The sequence below is a fragment of the Protopterus annectens genome, chromosome 1.part2 (genome assembly GCF_019279795.1).
Source record: "Protopterus annectens isolate FY-2018-M chromosome 1.part2, PAN1.0, whole genome shotgun sequence".
In the NCBI taxonomy this organism is placed as follows: Eukaryota; Metazoa; Chordata; order Ceratodontiformes; family Protopteridae; genus Protopterus; species Protopterus annectens.
In genome coordinates this window covers 282,196,829-282,216,330 of record NC_056727.1, presented here as the reverse complement: position 1 = coordinate 282,216,330, position 19,502 = coordinate 282,196,829, and the positions used below count along the sequence as shown (strand labels likewise).

The following is a 19,502-nucleotide window of genomic DNA, read 5'->3' as shown; positions in this document are numbered from 1 at the left end:
AGCTGGTTCAAATGGGAGGCAGGGTGAGCTTTTCCAACACATAATTGAGGTCCCATGCAGGTATTGGTGATATTCTAGGAGGCCTTAAATTTATGGCTCCTCTAAGATACTGCTTTAGTAAAGTATGAGAAAAGATTGGTGGCTCTGTATTGTAATGAGCTGAAATGGCAGAGGCATGGATTTTAATTGATGAGAAAGATGGGCCTTTGTCAAGCATCTCAGTCAAGTATTGTAATATCGGAGGAATATATGGTTCTGCTGTATCAGTTCCTTGTGCTTGATTCCAAGCACAGAATCTCTTCCATTTATCAGCATAAGATTTTCTAGTACTAGGCCTTCTGGCTTCCAAAATGACATCCATCAGAGCTTTACTGAGAGGTTTTGTTTGTATAACTACATGATCAGCCATGCTGCCAGGTTCAGTGTCTGGAGTTGATTGTGCAGGATCTGATTGTTTTGCTGGGACAGTAGTTGAGGTCTTTGAGGTAAGGTCCAAGCTGGGTATTGAGACAAGTTCCTTAGGACTGGGTACCAGTATTGGCGGGGCCAGTCCGGGGCAATTAGTATCATCCTTGGTTTCTCGTCTGACTTTTAGGAGTACCTTGGGAAGAAGAGGCAGTGGAGGAAAGGCGTAAACTGATTTTTTTCCAACTGAAAGACAGGGCTTCCATTTTCCATGCTTGTCTGTGAAAAGTCCTTGTGCAGAATCTTTTCAATTGATAATTTTGAGGGGAGGCAAATAGATCTATGTCTGGGTCCCCCCCATTTCTTTGTCATCATGCTGAAGATTAGTGGATCTAGTTTCCACTCGTGAAGATCCATAAGGTTTCTGCTTAAATCATCTGACAAGAGTATTTTGCTTTCCTGGCAGGAACTGAGCTTGAAGATATATTTGATAAGTCAAAGCTGTGTCCCACAATGCCATGGCTAATCTGCAAAGGGGGTATGAGTGCGTGCCTCCCTGCTTGTTTATATACATGACCATGGTGTTGTCCATCTTTATCAATAGTTGTCCTGGATGAAGTCCTTGAAGGCTGTCAGGGCATTTTTGAACAGCTAGCATCTCTTTCTGGTTGATATGTAGATGCATTTGTTTTGGGGTCCATTTGCCCTGAATGCATCTTCCTGCCATGTGGGACCCCCAGGCATAATCTGATGCGTCTGTTGTTAAGGTTTGGCTGGCAGGGGGTAGAGTGAAGGCCCGTCCCATGTTTTGGTGACATGCCTTTGCCCACCATAGAAACTCCTGTTGTAGGCAGGGAATGAGAGGAATCACCGTTTCCAGACTGTGACAATGTTGACTCCATAAACTTTTTAGGTACCACTGAAGTTTCCTCATATGCAGTCTTGCATATGGAATCAGTAGGATGCAGGATGCCATGAAGCCCAAAGCCTGCAGAATTTGTCTTGCAGATAACTGGGTTTTTGTTGCCATAAATTTGAAGTAAATAGTCAGTTGCCTTTGCTTGTCTGGCGTGAGGTAAGCAATCTGGGCAGTTGTATTCAAGCTTGTACCCAGGAATGTTATCTTTTGAGAGGGTACCAGTTGTGATTTCTTTTCATTTATTGTGTACCCTAGGCAAGTTAGAAGCCTTTTCACAAATGCCAGGTGTTGAAGAAGAATGTCCTTGTTCTCTGCTTGAATGAGACAGTCGTCCAAGTAAGGATATATTTGAATACTTCTTTGTCTGCAAAATGCAATTACTGGTGCCAGGCACTTTGTAAAGACCCTGGGCGCAGTAGATAAGCCAAAGGGCAGTGCAGAGAATTGGTAATACATTAATAACTGCCTTATTGGGACATGCAGGTATGCCTCTTTTAGATCTAATGTTACCAGCCAAGCATTCTTGCCCAGCATGGGCAGAAGCTGCTGCAAAGTCAGCATTTTGAATTTTGGAATATCCAAGTATGTGTTCCAAATCGATAAATCCAGTATTGGCCATCAGGCCTTGGCCTTTCTGGGTACCAAGAACAGTCTTGAGTAAAAACCTTGTCCTTTTTCCTGTTCTGGTACTGGCTGAATGGCTCCCATATCCATGAGGGACGTAACCTGTTTCTGTGCCTCTGCCCATTGAGTTTTTGGCAGATCTGGCCAATCGTTTGCTATTGGCAGAGTATGGAAATGGAATCTGTATCCCTGTGATACTATGTTTAGCACCCACTTGCCCTGGGTTATTAACTGCCAATTTTGAGCAAAAGTGCTAATTTTCACCCTAAGGGTGCTGCCAAAAGATAAATGCTTGGTGAAGGCAAAGGGAAGTCATTGGGACTGTTTTCTGTAGGTTTGCGCTATATCTCCTCCAGATTTGGAGGTAGAAGCGCCCCATTGCTTTGACCTGTATGAATCTTGTGCCTGGTATCTAGAACCCTTATGGCATCTGGATTAGCCCCTTTGAGCTCTGTCTGACACAGGAAAAGACCTATTTTTTGTAGGCCAGTGTCTACTGAATCTTGGTGGCTGCACTTGTAAGAAGTTGTTTACAGTTTGCATAGACTTAGCTTTGTCTTCCATTTTCTGTAAAACCTCTTCTGCCTTAATACCAAACAGAATATCATGCTGTAAAGGTGCATCTAGTAATTTAGCTTTAACATGATGAGGCAAACTTTGTTCCTTTAGCCAGGCAGGCAGGCCTCCTAATCACAGATCCAGTAACTGCAGCCCTGCAGGAGGCCTCTAAAGAATCAAAACAACATTGCAAAGTATGCTTTCCAACCTGTTCAGCTGCATGCAATAATTCCTGCAATTCTTTATTTTCTGCACATTCAGAAATCAACATAATTTTCTGTTTCAGCAATCCCATAAAATGTTGTTGATACTTGAGCATATGAAACTGGCAGTTTAAGGCTCTAATTGCCAATGTTGCAGATGTATAAACACCCCCCCCCCATCTATCCACTGCCCTTAAATCTCTTGTCAGAGGAGGTAGGATTTTTTGCTGTTGAGGCCTTAACTCCCTTTGGACCCTGAGAAATAGTCTCGGGATCAGCAGCTGGATTTTTGAAAAGAAATTTGTGGGAGTCAGGAACCCTGTAATATCTGTCTGGCTTACTATGAGCCGGAGGCAAGGAATCAGGAGCCATGCTTGATTCTGAGAACACATCAACAACGTCTAATACAGCAGGGAAGGAATCTGAGGCAGGTGCCATGGTTGTAGCAGTGTCATACTGCGCACGAGGGGGTACCAAGTGCTGGCGTGGCCAGTCTTGGTGCAATCAGTATTGTCCTGTTTGATCTTTAGTAGAACCTTTGAGAGGAGAGGCAGAGGGGGAAAGGCATAAACAGAGAGACTTTCCCCGGTAAAGGACAGGGCATCCACTTTCCAAGCTTGACTGTGGGGAATTCTTGTGCGAATTTGTTCAATTGGTAGTTCTGAGGGGAGGCAAACAGGTCTACCTCTGGATTCCCCCATTTGTTCCTCAAGAGGTTGAATATTTTGGGTTCTAGTTTCCATTCGTGTTGATCCATGATATTTCTGCTTAAGTCGTCTGCCAGTGAATTTAGTTTGCCTGGCAGGAATTGTGCTTGTAGGTGTACTTAGTAGCTCAAGGCTGTGTCCCATAGATCCACGGCTAGTCTGCAGAGAGGGTACGAATGGGTTCCCCCCTGTTTATGTACCACATAACTGTGGTGTTGTCTGTCTTTACCAATAGTTGTCCTGGAAAAATACGGTCTTTGAAGGCTGTCAGAGCATTCTGCACAGGTAACATTTCTTTTTGATTGATATGCAGGTGCATCTATCTTGGGTTCCATTTGCTCCGAATGCACTGCCCTGCCATGTGAGCCCCCAGTGCATAGTCTGATGCGTCTGTTGTTAGGATTTGGGTGGCAGAGGGTAGAGTGAAAGGGAGTCCCTTGTTGTGGTAGCAGGCCTCTGCCCACCAGAGGAACTCTGTCTTTATACAAGGAATGATAGAAATCATTATTTCCAGCTCCTGAGAATGTTGACACCATAGGCTTTTTAGACCCCATTGGAGTTTCCTCATATGCAGTCTTGCATATGGAATTAGTAGAATGCAAGAGGCCATGAACCCCAGAGCTTGCAGTATTTTTCTTGCAGATAGCTGGTGTTTTGTGACCAATAGTTTGAAGCAGGTTGTCAAATAAACTTGTTTGTCCGGATTGAGGAATGCCACCTGGGAAGTTGTGTTCAAGCTTGCTCCCAGGAATACAATCTGTTGGCAGGGTACTAAGTGAGATTTCTTTTTGTTGATGGTGTACCCCAGTGAGGTTAGAAGTTTCTTGACGAATGCCAGGTGTTGTAATAACAAGTCCTAGCTTTCTGCCTGAATCAGACAATCGTCCAGGTATGGGTAAATATGAATAGTTCTCTGCCTGCAAAATTTAATGGCTGGAGCTAGACACTTTGTGAACACCCTGGGCGCAGTAGATAAGCCAAAGGGAAGTGCAGAGAACTGAAAGTGCATGGAGCCCGCCCTGAAACGTAGGTATTGTCTGCAGGATCCTCTTATTGGGATGTGCAGGTAAGCTTCCTTTAAGTCTAGGGTTGCCAGCCAGGCATCCTTGGCTGGCATAGCAAGAAGCTGTTGAAGAGTTAGCATTCCTAATTTTGGAACCACCAGAAAGGTGTTGAGAATAGAGAGGTCCAGGACAGGACGCCAGGAGTTGTCTCTTCTGGGTACCAGAAAAAGTCTTGAATAAAAACCTTGTCCCCTTTGTTCTGCTGGAACAGGTTGAATAGCCCTGATACTAAGAGAGAGAACCTGCTGTTGGGCCTCCGCCCATTGATTTGGGGGTAGGTCTGGCCAACCATTTGGGGTTGGTAGTGTGTGGAAGTGGAATCTTTATCTTTGGGAAACTATGGTCAAAACCCATTTGTTCTGGGTAATGAGTTCCCAGTTTTTTACATGCAGGGCGAGCTTTCCTCCTAAGGGAGCAGGTAGTTGAGCAGGGCTTGGAAGGTTTAAGGTTAAGTTATTGTGCCATTTTTCTGTAGGGGGGTGGCTTACTACTCCCTGCTTTGGAAGTGGGAGCCGCCCACTGCTTAGATCTGTGCATAGTCTGAGACTGTAGCCTAGGTGGTCTGCTGTTCCTGGGTTTTGACTGAGAAGGCCTGGAAGGGACTGGAAAGGACCAGTTCTTTGAAGGCCAATGCCTACTGAATCTGAGAGGCTGTACTTGTAGGAAATCTTTACTAGTTTGCATAGATTTAGTTTTTTCCTCCATCCTTTTGAGGACTTCTGCGTTGTTGCCAAAAAAGCGGTCTTGGTTTAAGAGAGCATCCAGTAATTTAGCTTTAACATGATCTGGCAAGTTTTGTTCCTTAAGCCAAGCATGCGTTCTAAGTACAGACCCAGTGACAGCAGCCCTGCAAGATGCTTCTAAGGCGTCAAAACCACACTGCAAAGTAGGTTTACCAACTTGTACTGCAGAATGCATTAAATCTTGCAATTCTTTGTGTTCAGCACAGTCAGGAATCAACATAATTTTCTGTCTAAGTAGTCCCATAATATGCTGCTGATACTCTAACATATGAAACTGGCAATTTAAAGCCCTAATGGCCAAAGTAACAGAAGTGTATACCTTCTTACCCCAGCTGTCCAAGGCTCTAGAATCTCTATCAGAAGAGGTAGGATTTTTGGCAGGAGTAGCCTTAATGCCTGGGAAATGGTCTCTGGATCCGTAGAAGGATTCTTGAAGAGGAACTTGTGAGAGTCAGGTACTCTGTAGTACCTGTCAGGTTTTCTGGGAGCTGTAGGTAAAGTGTCCAGGGTAAGGCTAGATTCCAAGAAAGCATCATCTACAATGTCCAAAACAGGAGGGATAGGTAAAGGCCTGTGTTGAGGTACGAGTAAGAATTCTGCTGTGTAGTAGCAATAAACCAGATTTGGGCACGACTATTCCATGTGCCCAGAGTAGTCCTGGCAATGTTGTGGAACAGGTTATGATGTCAGGGTCAAGAGATGGCAGACATGGAATGCCCGTTGGAGTTGGTGTACAACAACATGGAAATGCATCTTTTGGTGATATTAATGGATAGGCGAGGGCTCTTCACCACAACAATAAACATAAGAACGTACACGGGCGATTGGAAGCCTATGATGACTTGAATTTTGACGAGTGGTTGGATAAATCATTTTCCCACATACAAGGGGAAATGGAAAAAAGACAACCACTGAACACTAGTTACAAGGACAAATGTAAGATGTTTCAAAACCAATTAACCAGGTATAAAAATCTAGCACTGGATAATTGGCATTTGTCTAAATGTATTGGGTTAAAAATTGTGCCTAAAGGTTTAAGGCTAAACAAATTTCCCAATACTGGCGGGAATACTGAGTTTTTTTTTAATTATTTCTAACATTTTAAATGAATGTGGTACAGCTATACTAAAGGTAATGGTTGAAAACAATGAGAAAATTATGTAACAATGTAAAAAAGATATTGATAAACTTAATAAGGAAATAAGTACTGATCTGCTATTTACAGTTACTGAATACAAAATCATCTATTGTAGAATACTTCAGGATGTCGATTTTGTAATTTCAAAAAATCACAAAAGGAAAATGGGCAAGTTAGAATGTGATACAGAAGTGTATAACGAAGGGAAGGCTTATTTTATTACTAGTAAAAAGAGATATGAAAGGTATCATAAGAAATGAATCAAGTACATAATAGGGTGATGGAAAATACATATAATACAAGACCGGAATACAGGGATGAATTCAATGGTGACTTTCACAATGATTGTTGTTTAGACACTGAAGACCCTTTAGGGGAAAGGACAAGGACTAAGGAGGTCGGAGAGAATCAGAAATCAAAATTGTCAACAATCATATGCGGAAGTAACGGGCAATCAATTTATAAAACAACAGGGCAGAGCAAGATACAAGAGCTAGATGGTAAAAAATGTACAGTTGTTTCAGATAATAAAACTACTGAGGTACATGTAGGCAATGGTACTTTTATACCGCTGACAATGTTCAACCAAATAAGTGATGAAATTCGACCAGAGGTTATGACTAAAGATGACAATTTAAAGGAATTAATGGAGGAAAACAGTAGGACAATATTATATACACGAAACAATTTCAATATATACAATTACATGGATTTAGAGGTTACTGATGGGTTTTTTATTTACAAAAGGATTCACTTTTGTACCAACAAGAAAACCGAAAATTGACAAGATAGTGTTGGACATACAACTTTATGCTAGGAAGTTAAACCTAGCATTTTTGTTCCAGGATAATCCACATTATAGAGAAAGTAAACTAAAGAAAAGAAGTACATTTAATCCACCTTTGAAGCAGGATATTTATAATTTTGAAATTTGTGCTATTAATATGGTTAGGAATGAATACGGGAAGAGAAGAAAGATTAGAAATAATCTATCCATTCAAGAATGTGAAATTTTACAAAAATTAAATAATAATGGAAGAACTAGAGTAATGAAGCCTGATAAGGGGGAGGGGTAGTCCTTATGGACCAATGGGACTACACCAATAGGATGTTAAAAAATTTGGATATGGACAACAGATATTGTATTATATCTAAAAATTCATTAAATATATCCTATAAAAGAATAGATTTAATATTAGAAGACAATTTAATGCAAGGGTTAATTGATGAGGATCTATTCAATTTTCTTAAGGTATCTAAACCGGTTATACCTGAGATTTTTGGAATCCCGAAAATACACAAACAAATAGATGACCCCCCTTTGAGGCCCATAGTTACATCACAGGGATCTAAGACTCAACCTTTAGCCATCTGTGTTGACACAAAATTAAAAAAAGTTTCACTTGAAATATCCACACATATTAGTTGATTCCTGGGATTTTTTGAGAAAATTTAATACCATTCCTTTTAAAGAGAGTTTTTTTGTTTCTGATCATTGATGTAAAAGATTTATTTTTGGTGATTCCTCACAAGGAGGGGCTTGAATGGTTTGAAAAGATGCTTATTGAATTTCATATGCTGAACCCAGATTAATTTAAATTAGTGCTGGAAAGTATGGAATTGATTTTGAAATACAACTTTATTTACTTCCAGGGGGATATATACCACCAACTAGATGGGGTGGCAATGGGTTCAGCATGTGCCCCAATATATGCCAATATAATTATGTTATATTGGGAGAAATTACATATATTCGGGTCCCAGTTTAAACAGTACATTGTGAGATATTACTGGTTTCTGGATGATATTTTTATAGTGTGGGAAGGGACTTATGAACTTATAAAGGAATTTATGAAAGACTTGAATAACAGTACCAATATTTTGCAGTTTACTTTTGAAAGTGACAAGGATGAAATACACTATTTGGATGTTAGGGTAAACAAAGACTATAATAGGAGAATTTATAGATCTAACATTTACTGAAAGGAATGTTATTCTAACTCTTACTTACATTATCAGAGTGATCACCCTTACTATCTTAAAAGAAATGTTGTAAAGGGTCAGATGATTAGGGTGTCAAGAATGACATTGGATCCAACTGACTTTACAAGAGAAGTTGATTTTGTACATGATATGTTTAGGGAAAGAGGTTATCCTGACAAATTGATTGAAAATATTAAAAAAGAAATAATAAAAAACGAGATACAGATTATATACCACTATTGACTAATGGAGGCACAATCAATATTATAAATAATATGGATATTACACCTAAGAACATAAGTAAGGATGGAGATATTACTGGAACTAATAATAAGGGGAATGATGGTTGTAAGCTAGGGCTAGATCTACCACATTTGATTTTAACATACTACTCAGATATAGGATGGATGAAGAGGTGTATTAAACGGGATTTGGAATATGTTCAGTAGATTGCCAACAAGAGTAGAAATATTTCAGCAACCTCTAAAATATAGTTTCAGGAGAAACATGAATTTAAAAAATATTTTGGAGAGAAAGAAGGGTGAAAACAATGAAGGGGCGTATGCAAAGATAGGTACACATAAATGTTGAATATGTGCACAATGCCCATTTATAGCAGGTGAAAAGGAGCTTACTATTCCTAATATTGGGTTTAAATTGAGGAGTCATACATATACCAGTTGCTACACAAAAGGAGTAGTATATTTGGCATACTGCAGGACATGTTGGGCCTACTACGTGGGGAAAACCGAAAGAAATTTAAGAATTCGTATATATGAGCATGTAAGGGATATTAATAAAAAGAATGAAAATAATGCCCTTTATAGGCATACACTAAAATGTACGAATACGAGTATTAAATTTTGGGTATTGGAAGAGGTTAAACATAATGACAGGGATTGGGAGACAATCTTGGAATTTTGTGAAATGATATGGCAGATAAGACTAGATGCCTGTACCCATCCAGGAATGAATGACCATATCTCCATTAAGCCAGCCCTGAAGTTACTGTCACTAAATCCCAAGGAGAAGTTTATAAGTCAATAATAAGAAGGGGTGACCATTCTGTCTATGTTTATATGCCTTTATACTAGGTACATCTCCTCCTTGCTTATGTGTTTCAGCCTTTTAGTATGATATTGCACCCTGGGTCTTGTTTTTTGCAACTACTGATATCTTAGTCAACCTATACATAGATATGTTAGTCATCTTATATATTTTATTATTTTGTATACATTTTTGTATAATTTTATATACATTCTACATTACTATACAAGAAACAGGATTATAGGTATTGTAATTGTTTATATAGTGTGCAATTATGTTTAATATACAGATGTGATTTCAATTTTAACATGTATTTTTGCACTATGCACTTTTGACAGATAGCCAGTTATTTTATACTATGTGGTTTTATAATATAAATATACATAGATATAACACTTATTTCAGTGACTGGTGGTAGTTCACAGAAACAATTCATATTTACTTAGTGGTATATATAATTGCACAGGATATTAGAAGAATTTAGCCACCATTATTATGTGCTTTTAGTCTCCATATGTGTTTTCAGCCAATATTATATATCATTTTTTTTATATATATATATATATATATATATATATATATATATATATATATATATATATATATATATATATATAGCTATAAATCCTTTGTATAGATGAATTATGGACTATACCACATTGTAATTTTAACCACCATTATGTGCTTTTAGTCTCCATATGTGTTTTCAGCCAATATTATATATCATTTTTTATAATTTTTATATATATATATATATATATATATATATATATATATATATATATATATATATATATATATATATATATATATAGCTATAAATCCTTTGTATAGATGAATTATGGACTATATCACATTGTAATTTTATTTTTTGAGTGCCTATATAGTTAATTTATTATTTTATTAATTAAGCGTGAATGAGAGCCAATAGAATGGAGTGGAAGGTTATTTAAATGGATGTCCTAAGAACAATAGTTGATTCTGATGAAGTCTCAGTGAGTGGAGATGAAAGCGCGCTAAATCTGTTTGTGATAATTTCACGTGTATTCTTTCGAGCATTAAAGTGGTTTCACCATTTGTCCAGTGTCGCTCTATTTTGTATACACAAAAGCGGAGGACAGCCTTTATTGCTACTACACAGCGGATTTTTGGAGTGTTTGGTCGTTTACAGTTGCTGTAGAAGTAAGAATTCCCCAAGTCTCTTTTTGGACTCGGAGTAATCCTGGCATTCCCAGTGGAAATGCTCCCTAAGAGTATGCAAGGTTTCACTGAAAGAAAAATCTGGAGGGGATGCTGAAGGAATGGAATCCTCTGCATCAGAATCCTCATAAGTAGATAAGGGCAAATCCTCGTAATCAGAAGGAGCAGAAACATCAGATTCCTGATCAGAAGAATCAGAAAGAAAATCAGTTCTAGGTCTCTTAGAGGGGGAAGGCTGGCTTCCCCTAATTAAGGTAATAAGGTCTTCAGCCATTCTAAGCATTTGTTTTTGAGGCATAAGGGCCTGGGGCCTGCTGTTTGGTCGTCGGTTTTCTAGGCGTAGTGCGAGTTTTTGGCCTGGATGAAAATGATGGTGTCGGTTTAATATGAATGTCTGTAGGCCTGAATACACCCTCAGAAGCCGGTGCCTGCACAGCAGCTCTGGACCCATCCAAGGTAGAGACATCCGCAGGTTCCACAGTCGAAGAAGCATCTCACGGCATACCAGACTCCGAATGGGTCTCAGTAGAGGCCTGCAAATCTGAAGTAGCAGGTATCAGGGGCTGAAAAAGCACCTCACTGAGTACCGGCGGACTGGCGCCTAGCTCAACGGAAGCATCGTCGGCAGTTTTGGACCTATGTGGTCTGTCTCTATCTTTATCCTTGCGTTTTTTCGGAAGATCAGTAGTCGGATGGCTTAACAAAGCAATTTCGGAGTATGAAAGTGATTGGCTGCAAAAACAGTCCGACGACGAATAGTATGGGCGTTGATCAAGGCACAAAACTGACAGTGAGGGACGTTGTGGTCTAGGTCTAAACAGGGGTTGCAGTAAGAATGAAAATCTCTATGAGGTATTTGCTTTCCAGAGGTAAGACAATTGTTAACTTTTACTAACATCGGTTAGAGCAAGAAAAAGGACCCCCAATGGGGTACTTTTTGAAGACTTCGGGTCTGAGACTCGAAAACGAAAATTTCAGGAGTCGGCCAACCAGCACTTGTGAACTGCTTCTGCTTCGGCCATCACACGGCAAGAAAGACTGATGTAATGGTGTCGGCTGCATGTTTTATACCCTTGACGTCAAGGAAGAAGCGACAGCATCTGACGTAGAAATCTGAAGACTCTGGTATTCAGGCCGGCTGAGGGCTACCTGCAGGCAGATAAAGTACAGTTGTGTACCTACCATAAATGTAGATGTTTGAGTGTATTCACTGCTGCAGTCATTACTCTTGGGTTATCCTGCTGGCAGGCTACCCTCGGCCGGCCAGAATTCCAAAGTCTAGGTCTGACGTCGGTTGCTGTCACCTCTTCCCTGACGTCAGTGCGCCAAGGGTATATAAAAGACGCAGCCGACGCCATTTTCTTTAGTTTTTCTTGCCCCAGATGTCAGGTGCCCCCAAACTGGTAGGCTGAAAAATATGCCAATAAAAATGCATGCTCAAAAATAACATTTCCTTCATCTACAAGCAAATACACCAAAAAGGTTGTATAGGATAGAGAAGTGCAGATAAGTCCCAGCAAAGAAAAGGGGGATGGTGGGTGGGTAACCTGGACTGCAACAGTGAATACACTCGAACATCTACATTTATGGTAGGTACACAAATGTACTATGCTTATCGTGTTTCACTGTTGCAGTCATTACTCTTGGGTTGAATCCCAAAGCTGAGGAAGGGTGGCTGGGCTAAATAGGATTAGGAGAGGCTTTGAGGCCCTGCAAGACTGCAGTGGCAAAGCCTGCTCTGGACTTAAAGAGGTAAGTGGTAGTGCTTTGTGAAGGTGTGCACTGAACTCCAAGTTGCAGCCTCTAAGATATCTTTGGTTGGTACTCCTCTGAGGAAGGCTGCTGAAGTGACTGCTGCTCTTGAATGAGGCCTAATGCCCTTAGGCACTGATTTGGCATGTTGAAAATAGCAGAAACGGATGCAATGGCCTATCCATTTTGAAATAGTCTGTTTTGAGATGGCCTTTCCTTGTGATCCTGCAGCATATGAGACGAAAAGTTGCTCAGTCTTTCTGAAAGCTTTGGTTCTGTCCAAGTAGAAGCGTAACAGCCTGTGTATGTCCAAAGAATGCAGAATTTTCTCACCCTTGTTCTGTGGATTAGGATAAAAGGTTAGCAAGTGAATGGTTTGGTTAAGGGCCACACTGGACACCACCTTAGGCATAAATGTAGGGTTTGTCCTCAGAGAAACTCTGTCTGGATGAAAAATGATGAAAGGTTCCACAGCCACGTGTGCTTGTAACTCCGAGTCCCGCCTTGCAGAGGTTATTGCTAGGAGCAGAGCTGTTTTCAAGGATAAGAATTTTATATCTGCTGTTGATGCTGGCTTGAAAGGAGGCAGTGTGAGTTTTTCCAAAACATAACTGAGGTCCCAGGCCGGAATTGGTGCTCTCCTTGGAGGCCTAATGTTTTTGGCCCCTCTGAGGTACTGCATTATTAAAGGATGAGAAAAAATAGGTGGTTCCGTGTTGTAATGGGCTGAAATGGCAGAGGCATGAATCTTAATTGATGAGAAGGAAAGGCCTTTGTTCAGCATCTCAGTTAGGTATTGTAAAATCTGAGGGATATTTGGTACACACGTCAATGCCTTGTTCCTGGTTCCAAGCACAGAATCTCTTCCATTTTTCTGCATAAGATTTTCTGGTGCTGGGCCTCCTGGCCTCCAAGATAACATCCATAACAGCTTTTGAAAGAGGAGTGTTCTGAATGGTTATATTATATTATATTATTATATTATCCACCATGCTGCCAGATTTAAGGTCCTGAGTTGGCTGTGCAGGATCTGATTGTTTTGTTGGGTCAGCAAGTGAAAAGTTTGAGGTAATATCCATGCTGAACCTTGAGAAAAGCTCTTTAGGATTGGGTACCAGTGCTGGCGTGGCCAGTCTGGTGCAATCAGTATAATTTTTGGCTTCTCTTGTCTGACCTTTAGGAGTACCCTGGGAAGGAGAGGCAGTGGGGGAAAAGCATATACCGTTAGATTTTTCCAGCTGAAGGATAGGGCGTCCACTTTCCATGCTTGCTTGTGATAAATACTTGTGCAAAATCTCTGCAATTGGCAGTTGTGAGGAGAGGCAAATAGATCTATGTCTGGGCATCCCCATTTCCTTATTATCATGCTGAAGACTTGTGGATCCAGTTTCCATTCATGGGAATCCATGAGGTTTCTGCTTAGTTCGTCTGCCAGAGTATTTTTTTTTCCTGGCAGGAATTGTGCTTGCAGGTGAATTTGAAAAGCCAATGCCGTGTCCCATAAGGTCATTGCTTGTCTGCATAGGGGGTAGGACTGTGTACCTCCCTGCTTGTTTATGTACCACATGACCGTAGTGTTGTCTGTCTTTATCAGTAACTGTCCTGGATGAAGCAGGTCCTTGAAAGCGGTCAGGGCATTTTGAACAGCTAGCATCTCTTTTTGATTGATGTGAAGATGCATCTGGTTTGCAGACCATATGCCCTGAAAACATTTTCCTGCCATATGGGCTCCCCAGGCATAATCTGATGCATCCGTTGTCAGTGTTTGTCTGGCTGTGGGTAAACTGAATGGCAGACCATTGTTGTGGTGACAGGCTTCTGCCCACCATCGAAACTCCTGTTACAGGCAGGGAATGAGTGCAATTACTGTCTCCAGGCTGTGGCAATGCTGAGTCCAAACACTTTTTAGGTACCATTGTAGTTTCCTCATATGCAGCCTGGCATATGGAATTAGTAGAATGCAAGATGCCACGAAACCCAAGGCCTGCAGGATTTACCTTGCAGATAAGTGGGTTTGTGTTGCCAATTTCTTGAAGTAAGTAGTCAGATGCTTTTGTTTGTCTGGCGTGAGATAAGCCATCTGGGCAGTTGTATTTAAACTTGCACCCAGGAATATTATCTCTTGAGAGGGCACTAGGTTTGATTTATTTTCGTTTATTGTGTATCCTAGGCCAATTAATAGTCTTTTTACAAACGCCAGATGCTTCAGAAGAATGTCTTTGTTCTCTGCTTGAATTAGGCAGTCGTCTAAGTAGGGATATATTTCAATTCCTTTTTGTCTGCAAAATGCAATTACTGGTGCCAGGCATTTTGTGAAGACCCTGAGCGCAGTAGATAAGCCAAAGGGCAGTGCAGAGAATTGGTAATGCATTGAGCCAGCTATGAATCTGAGGTATCTTCTGCAAGACTGTCTGATTGGGACATGCAGGTATGCCTCTTTTAGGTCCAAAGTTACGAGCCAAGCTTTCTTGCCCAGCATGGGCAGTAGCTGCTGTAGAGTCAACATCTTGAATTTTGGAACTTCCAGAAACGTATTTAAAATTGACAGGTCCAGAACTGGTCTCCAGGTTTTGTCTTTTCTGGGTACTAGAAAGAGTCTGGGGTAAAATCCTTGCCCCTGCTCTTGTTGTGGTACTTGCTGAATGGTTCTCATGTCCATGAGGGCTGTAATTTGTTTTTGTGCCTCTGCCCATTGATTGTGTGGCAGGTCTGGTGTACCTTTTGACCTTGGTAGGGTGTGAAAATGGAACCTGTAGCCTTGGGACACTATGTTCAGGACCCATTTGTCTTGGGTAATCATTTGCCAATTTGATGACAAAAGTGCTAGTTTTCCCCCTAAGGGGGCTGCCAAAAGAAAAGTGCTTGGATCTGGTATAGGAAAGTCATTGGGACTGTATCCTGTAAGGTTGTGATTTGTCTTCTCCGCTTTTGGAGGTAGGAGCACCCCATTGTTTAGGCCTGTATGAGCCTTGGGGCTGAGATCTGCCTCTGGGATGCCTGTATCTGCCTCTTTGTGGTCTGTCTGACACTGGAAAGGACCAATTTTTAGTGGGCCAGTTCCTGTTAAACCTGGGTGGCTGCACTTGTTAGAAATCCTCGACTGTCTGCATGGATTTTGCTTTATCCTCCATTTTTTTCAACACCTCTTCTGCTTTAGTACCAAACAAAGTATCATGCTGTAATGGTGCATCTAATAATTTTGCTTTAACAAGATTAGGCAGATTCTGTTCCCTTAACCAAGCATGCCTTCTAATAACAGAACCTGTAACAGCGGCCCTGCAAGAGGCCTCCAGTGAATCATAACCACATTGCAAGGTATGCTTTCCCACTTGTTCAGCTGCATGCAATAAATCCTGCAATTCTTTGTTCTCTAAACCTTCAGTATTTGTCAACAATTTCTGTTTAAGCAGTGACGCAATATTTAAGTATATGAAATTGACAATTTAAAGCCCTCACAGCCAGGGTAGCAGAAGTGTAGACTTTTTTCCCCCATCTGTCTAGAGCCCTAGAATCCCTATCAGAGGGAACAGGGTTTTTTGCAGTGGAAGCTTTAACCCCTTTGGGACCCTGAGATATAGTTTCTGGGTCAGCAGAGGGATTTTTATATAGGAATTTATGAGAATCCGGGACCCTGTAGTACCTGTCTGGCTTAGCAGGTGCAGGGGGTAAAGATCAGGGGATAGGTCAGTCTCTGAAAATACATCATCTGCAATATCCAGGACAGGTGGAATAGCAAGGGGTCTCTGCTGAGGAAGTAGCAGAAAGTCTCTGAGCCTTTTCTTAGATTCAGAATAATCTTGGCTCTCCCAGTGGAAATGCTCCCTCATGGTATGTAGGGTTTCCCCAAAAGAATAATCCTCAGGAGGAGAGGCTGAAGGAATGGATTCTTCAGCATAAGAATCCTCATAGGGAAGCATGGAGTAATCCTGTTCAAAAGAGGAATCAGAGGAAACAGAAACCTGATCAGAAGAATCATACTCAGTCTCTTGCCTAGGCCTCTTATCAGGAGGGGGATGGGGGCCCGATCAAACTAATTAGGTCTTTGGCCATTTTGAGCATCTGTTTTTTTAGGCATGGAAGTCCGAGAAGGAGAATGCTGTACTTGTTTCTTTGTCTTTAGAGCTGCTTTAGTCTTTGAAGCTGAAGATGGCTTAATATATAGCTGTGTGGGTCTGACGACACCCTCAGAAGCCGATGCCTGCTCAGCGGCTCCGGACCCATCTGAGGGAATGATTTCCGAGTGTCCAATACCTTGCGTTTACAGAGGCCCAGTCGGCTCCACGTGGGAGTCGGAAGCGGCCTGTGGCTCTGAGGTAGCGGATGCCAGGGGCTGCAAAAGCTCCTCACTGAGAACCGGCGACTAGCCTAGCAGAGGCTTCGTCGTCTGTTTTGGACCGCGGATGCCTATCCTTTTCCTTGTCCTCGCGTTTTTTTGTAAACTCAAGTTGTCTGCTTGTCTGACGGCATTATATAATTAAATCTTCGGCCAAAGTAATGAAATGCAAAATCGAACCGATGCTTGATAGTGCGTTGGTTAAATCTAGCACAAAACTGACAGCTAGCAACGTTGTGATCAGGGCCTAGGCAAGGAATACTGTAAGAGTGAAAATCCTTATGAGGTATTTGCTTCCCACAAGAAATACAATTGTTAACTTTTTCTGACATCGGTCTAGAGCAAGAAAAAAGTTTCCCCAATGGGGTACTTAGCTTTAATGAAGACTTTAGTTCTGAAATTCGGATTTGAAAATCTCAGGAGTCGGCCGACCGGAACTTGCGAACTGCTTTTGCTTCGGGCACCGCGCGGCAAGAAAGACTAAAGAAAATGGCGTCGGCTGCGTCTTTTATATCCCTGGCGCACTGACGTCAGGGAAGAGGCAACAGCAACCAACGCCGGACCTAGACTTTGGAATTCTGGCCGGCCGAGGGTAGCCTGCCAGCAGGATAACCCAAGAATAATGACTGCAACAGTGAAGCACGATGAACATCCGAAATGTGATGGCTGCAACAGTGAAACACTAAGAACATCAGTGCAACATTGCTCTAATGAAGAGCATCTGTGGAACATACAGATATTTACATTTTTAAACAAAATACTGCACCACCGAAGCTGTCCCCCCTTTATGTTTCATCTTCTATATATGTTTTGCACTGGGAGAGTTACTTTATTCCTACAGCTGTTTCAGTATGTGCCATCTTGACAACTTAAATGAAACCTGCATGATACTGTTGGACATTTTTCATGTAGTGACCCATATTAGTTAAAACACCTTAACAGAGAAGTGTTCAATAACATTACTCTGGGTGGAATACAAACAAATTAGTACTGCTAATATGTTTCACCATTCAACTGCAGGCATGTTAACAGTCATATTATATACTAGACAATTTTCAGACCATCCAGTGGTGTACAGACACAGACATACACACACACACACACATACACTTTATAACTGAACAATGGTGTTGTGCATCTGACACCCGTAAAACACCCATGTAACTGACCTGAGTAGCCTTTTTGCCTGCAGCAGCAGCAGCTGCTGCTGCTGCTGCGGCTTGTTCCTGAGCTTTAGCCTTCTTCTTTTCTTTCTTCTTTTCTTTGTCACCATAAGTGCCTTTCATTTTTGCAATCAGATCTGAATCTGTTTTTGCATACTGTACACGCTAGTTAAAAAGAAGAAAAAAGAGAAAAAAAAAAGACAATAAGAAAAGTGGCAAGATATTTAGAATGAAGCCTGAAATGGAAATCTAAATTTAGCAATCACACTGGTAAAACTGGCTAAGATATTTTTCCATTAATTTAAAACCTGCTTTTGCATATTGTACATCAGATCAAAGAAAAAAAGTGCGAAATAGTAGCAATACATTTAGAATGAACCTTGAAGTGGAAAATCTAATACAGCAATTATACTCATAAAACCGACTGACAACATTATGCTAACATAATTTTTTTGCTGAAATGATTTTCAAAGACAGAAGTAAAACTGAGCAACTAGCTGCTTACATAGATTTGCACTGTAAAAAGGCTGTTAGTAAATACAAGCATATCCTTAAGGATTCATGGCACTGTTTAGAAACATTGAGAGACTTAATTTTAAATGAATATACTGTGATTATAACAGTGGACGTTATCAATTTATTTACAAGAGGGAATCAAGTTATTCAATGAAGGCCTTATGAATGTGGATGGTAGAAAGGAATTTAATAGTGGAATTTGTATTACTCAATAATTCTTTGTACTTCGAAGGGGAGTACTTTTGACAAATTTCAGGGGTGGCAGTGGGAGAAAAATGTGCTCCTGTGTATGCCAACTTAGTCTTAGCTGAATGGGAAAAACATGTTTTTTCATCCCCATTCATGAAGAACATCATTTCCCGGTTAGGATTCTTGGATGATATCCTAATATTACAGAGAGGTGATACTGAAAGCATAAGTACATTTACAGAGTAACTTAACGACACTACCTCATTTCTACAATTTATTTACAAGGTTAATGACACTGATTTCCTTGACATATTCCTTTACAAAGACAAGTAAATTGGGGTCCAATATATTTTGAAAAAACATATTCGAATGCACTCCTTCACTTTAACAGTTGTCACCCTTTGCACAAAAAAAAGTGTGTAATAAAAGGACATATGGTGTGTATTTCTACACTGGTGAGTGACAATCAAATTTTTGAGAAACAAATATTCAATTTGATAGGTATGTTAAAGGACAGAGATTACCCCTTGAAGTTATTGTCAAAATTAGGAACCAGGTAAATAAGAGAAGTACTGAATTATACACCCCAATTTTATTGACTAACAGAGGTACAACTATTACTTCCACCCTTCCCATATAACATGATAAAGTTATAGTGCTACCATACAACATGATAAAGTTATGGTGTTACCATACAATCAAGAAGCAGGAGAATTAAGATCAGTATTAAACCATTCTTGGGATTGTGTTTTCAATCAAGAAATGAAAGCAGACCTGGGAGATAGACTAAAGGTGACTTACAGTCGAGGTATGAATAGGTATTCTGAACAAACCCAAACTAATAAAGACAAAAGTTACAGTCCAAGTGCAATATGTATAAGATTTTGTAGGTACATCAATGTTGGTCCATTTGTAGCTTTGGACATTCACCATCACAGTACAATGCCCCAATTTGGTA

The 19,502-nt window shown here is 40.6% G+C and overlaps 1 protein-coding gene across 1 annotated transcript in view; it reads right to left on the bottom strand.

Moving 5' to 3' along the window:
• Positions 1-19,502, bottom strand: part of SNRPB2 (small nuclear ribonucleoprotein polypeptide B2) — a 536,801-nt gene that overhangs the window by 216,688 nt on the left and 300,611 nt on the right. The window contains exon 4 of the mRNA XM_044056063.1: positions 17,846-18,004. Coding sequence (XP_043911998.1) covers positions 17,846-18,004 — 159 coding nt within the window. The remainder of the gene's footprint in view (positions 1-17,845; positions 18,005-19,502) is intronic.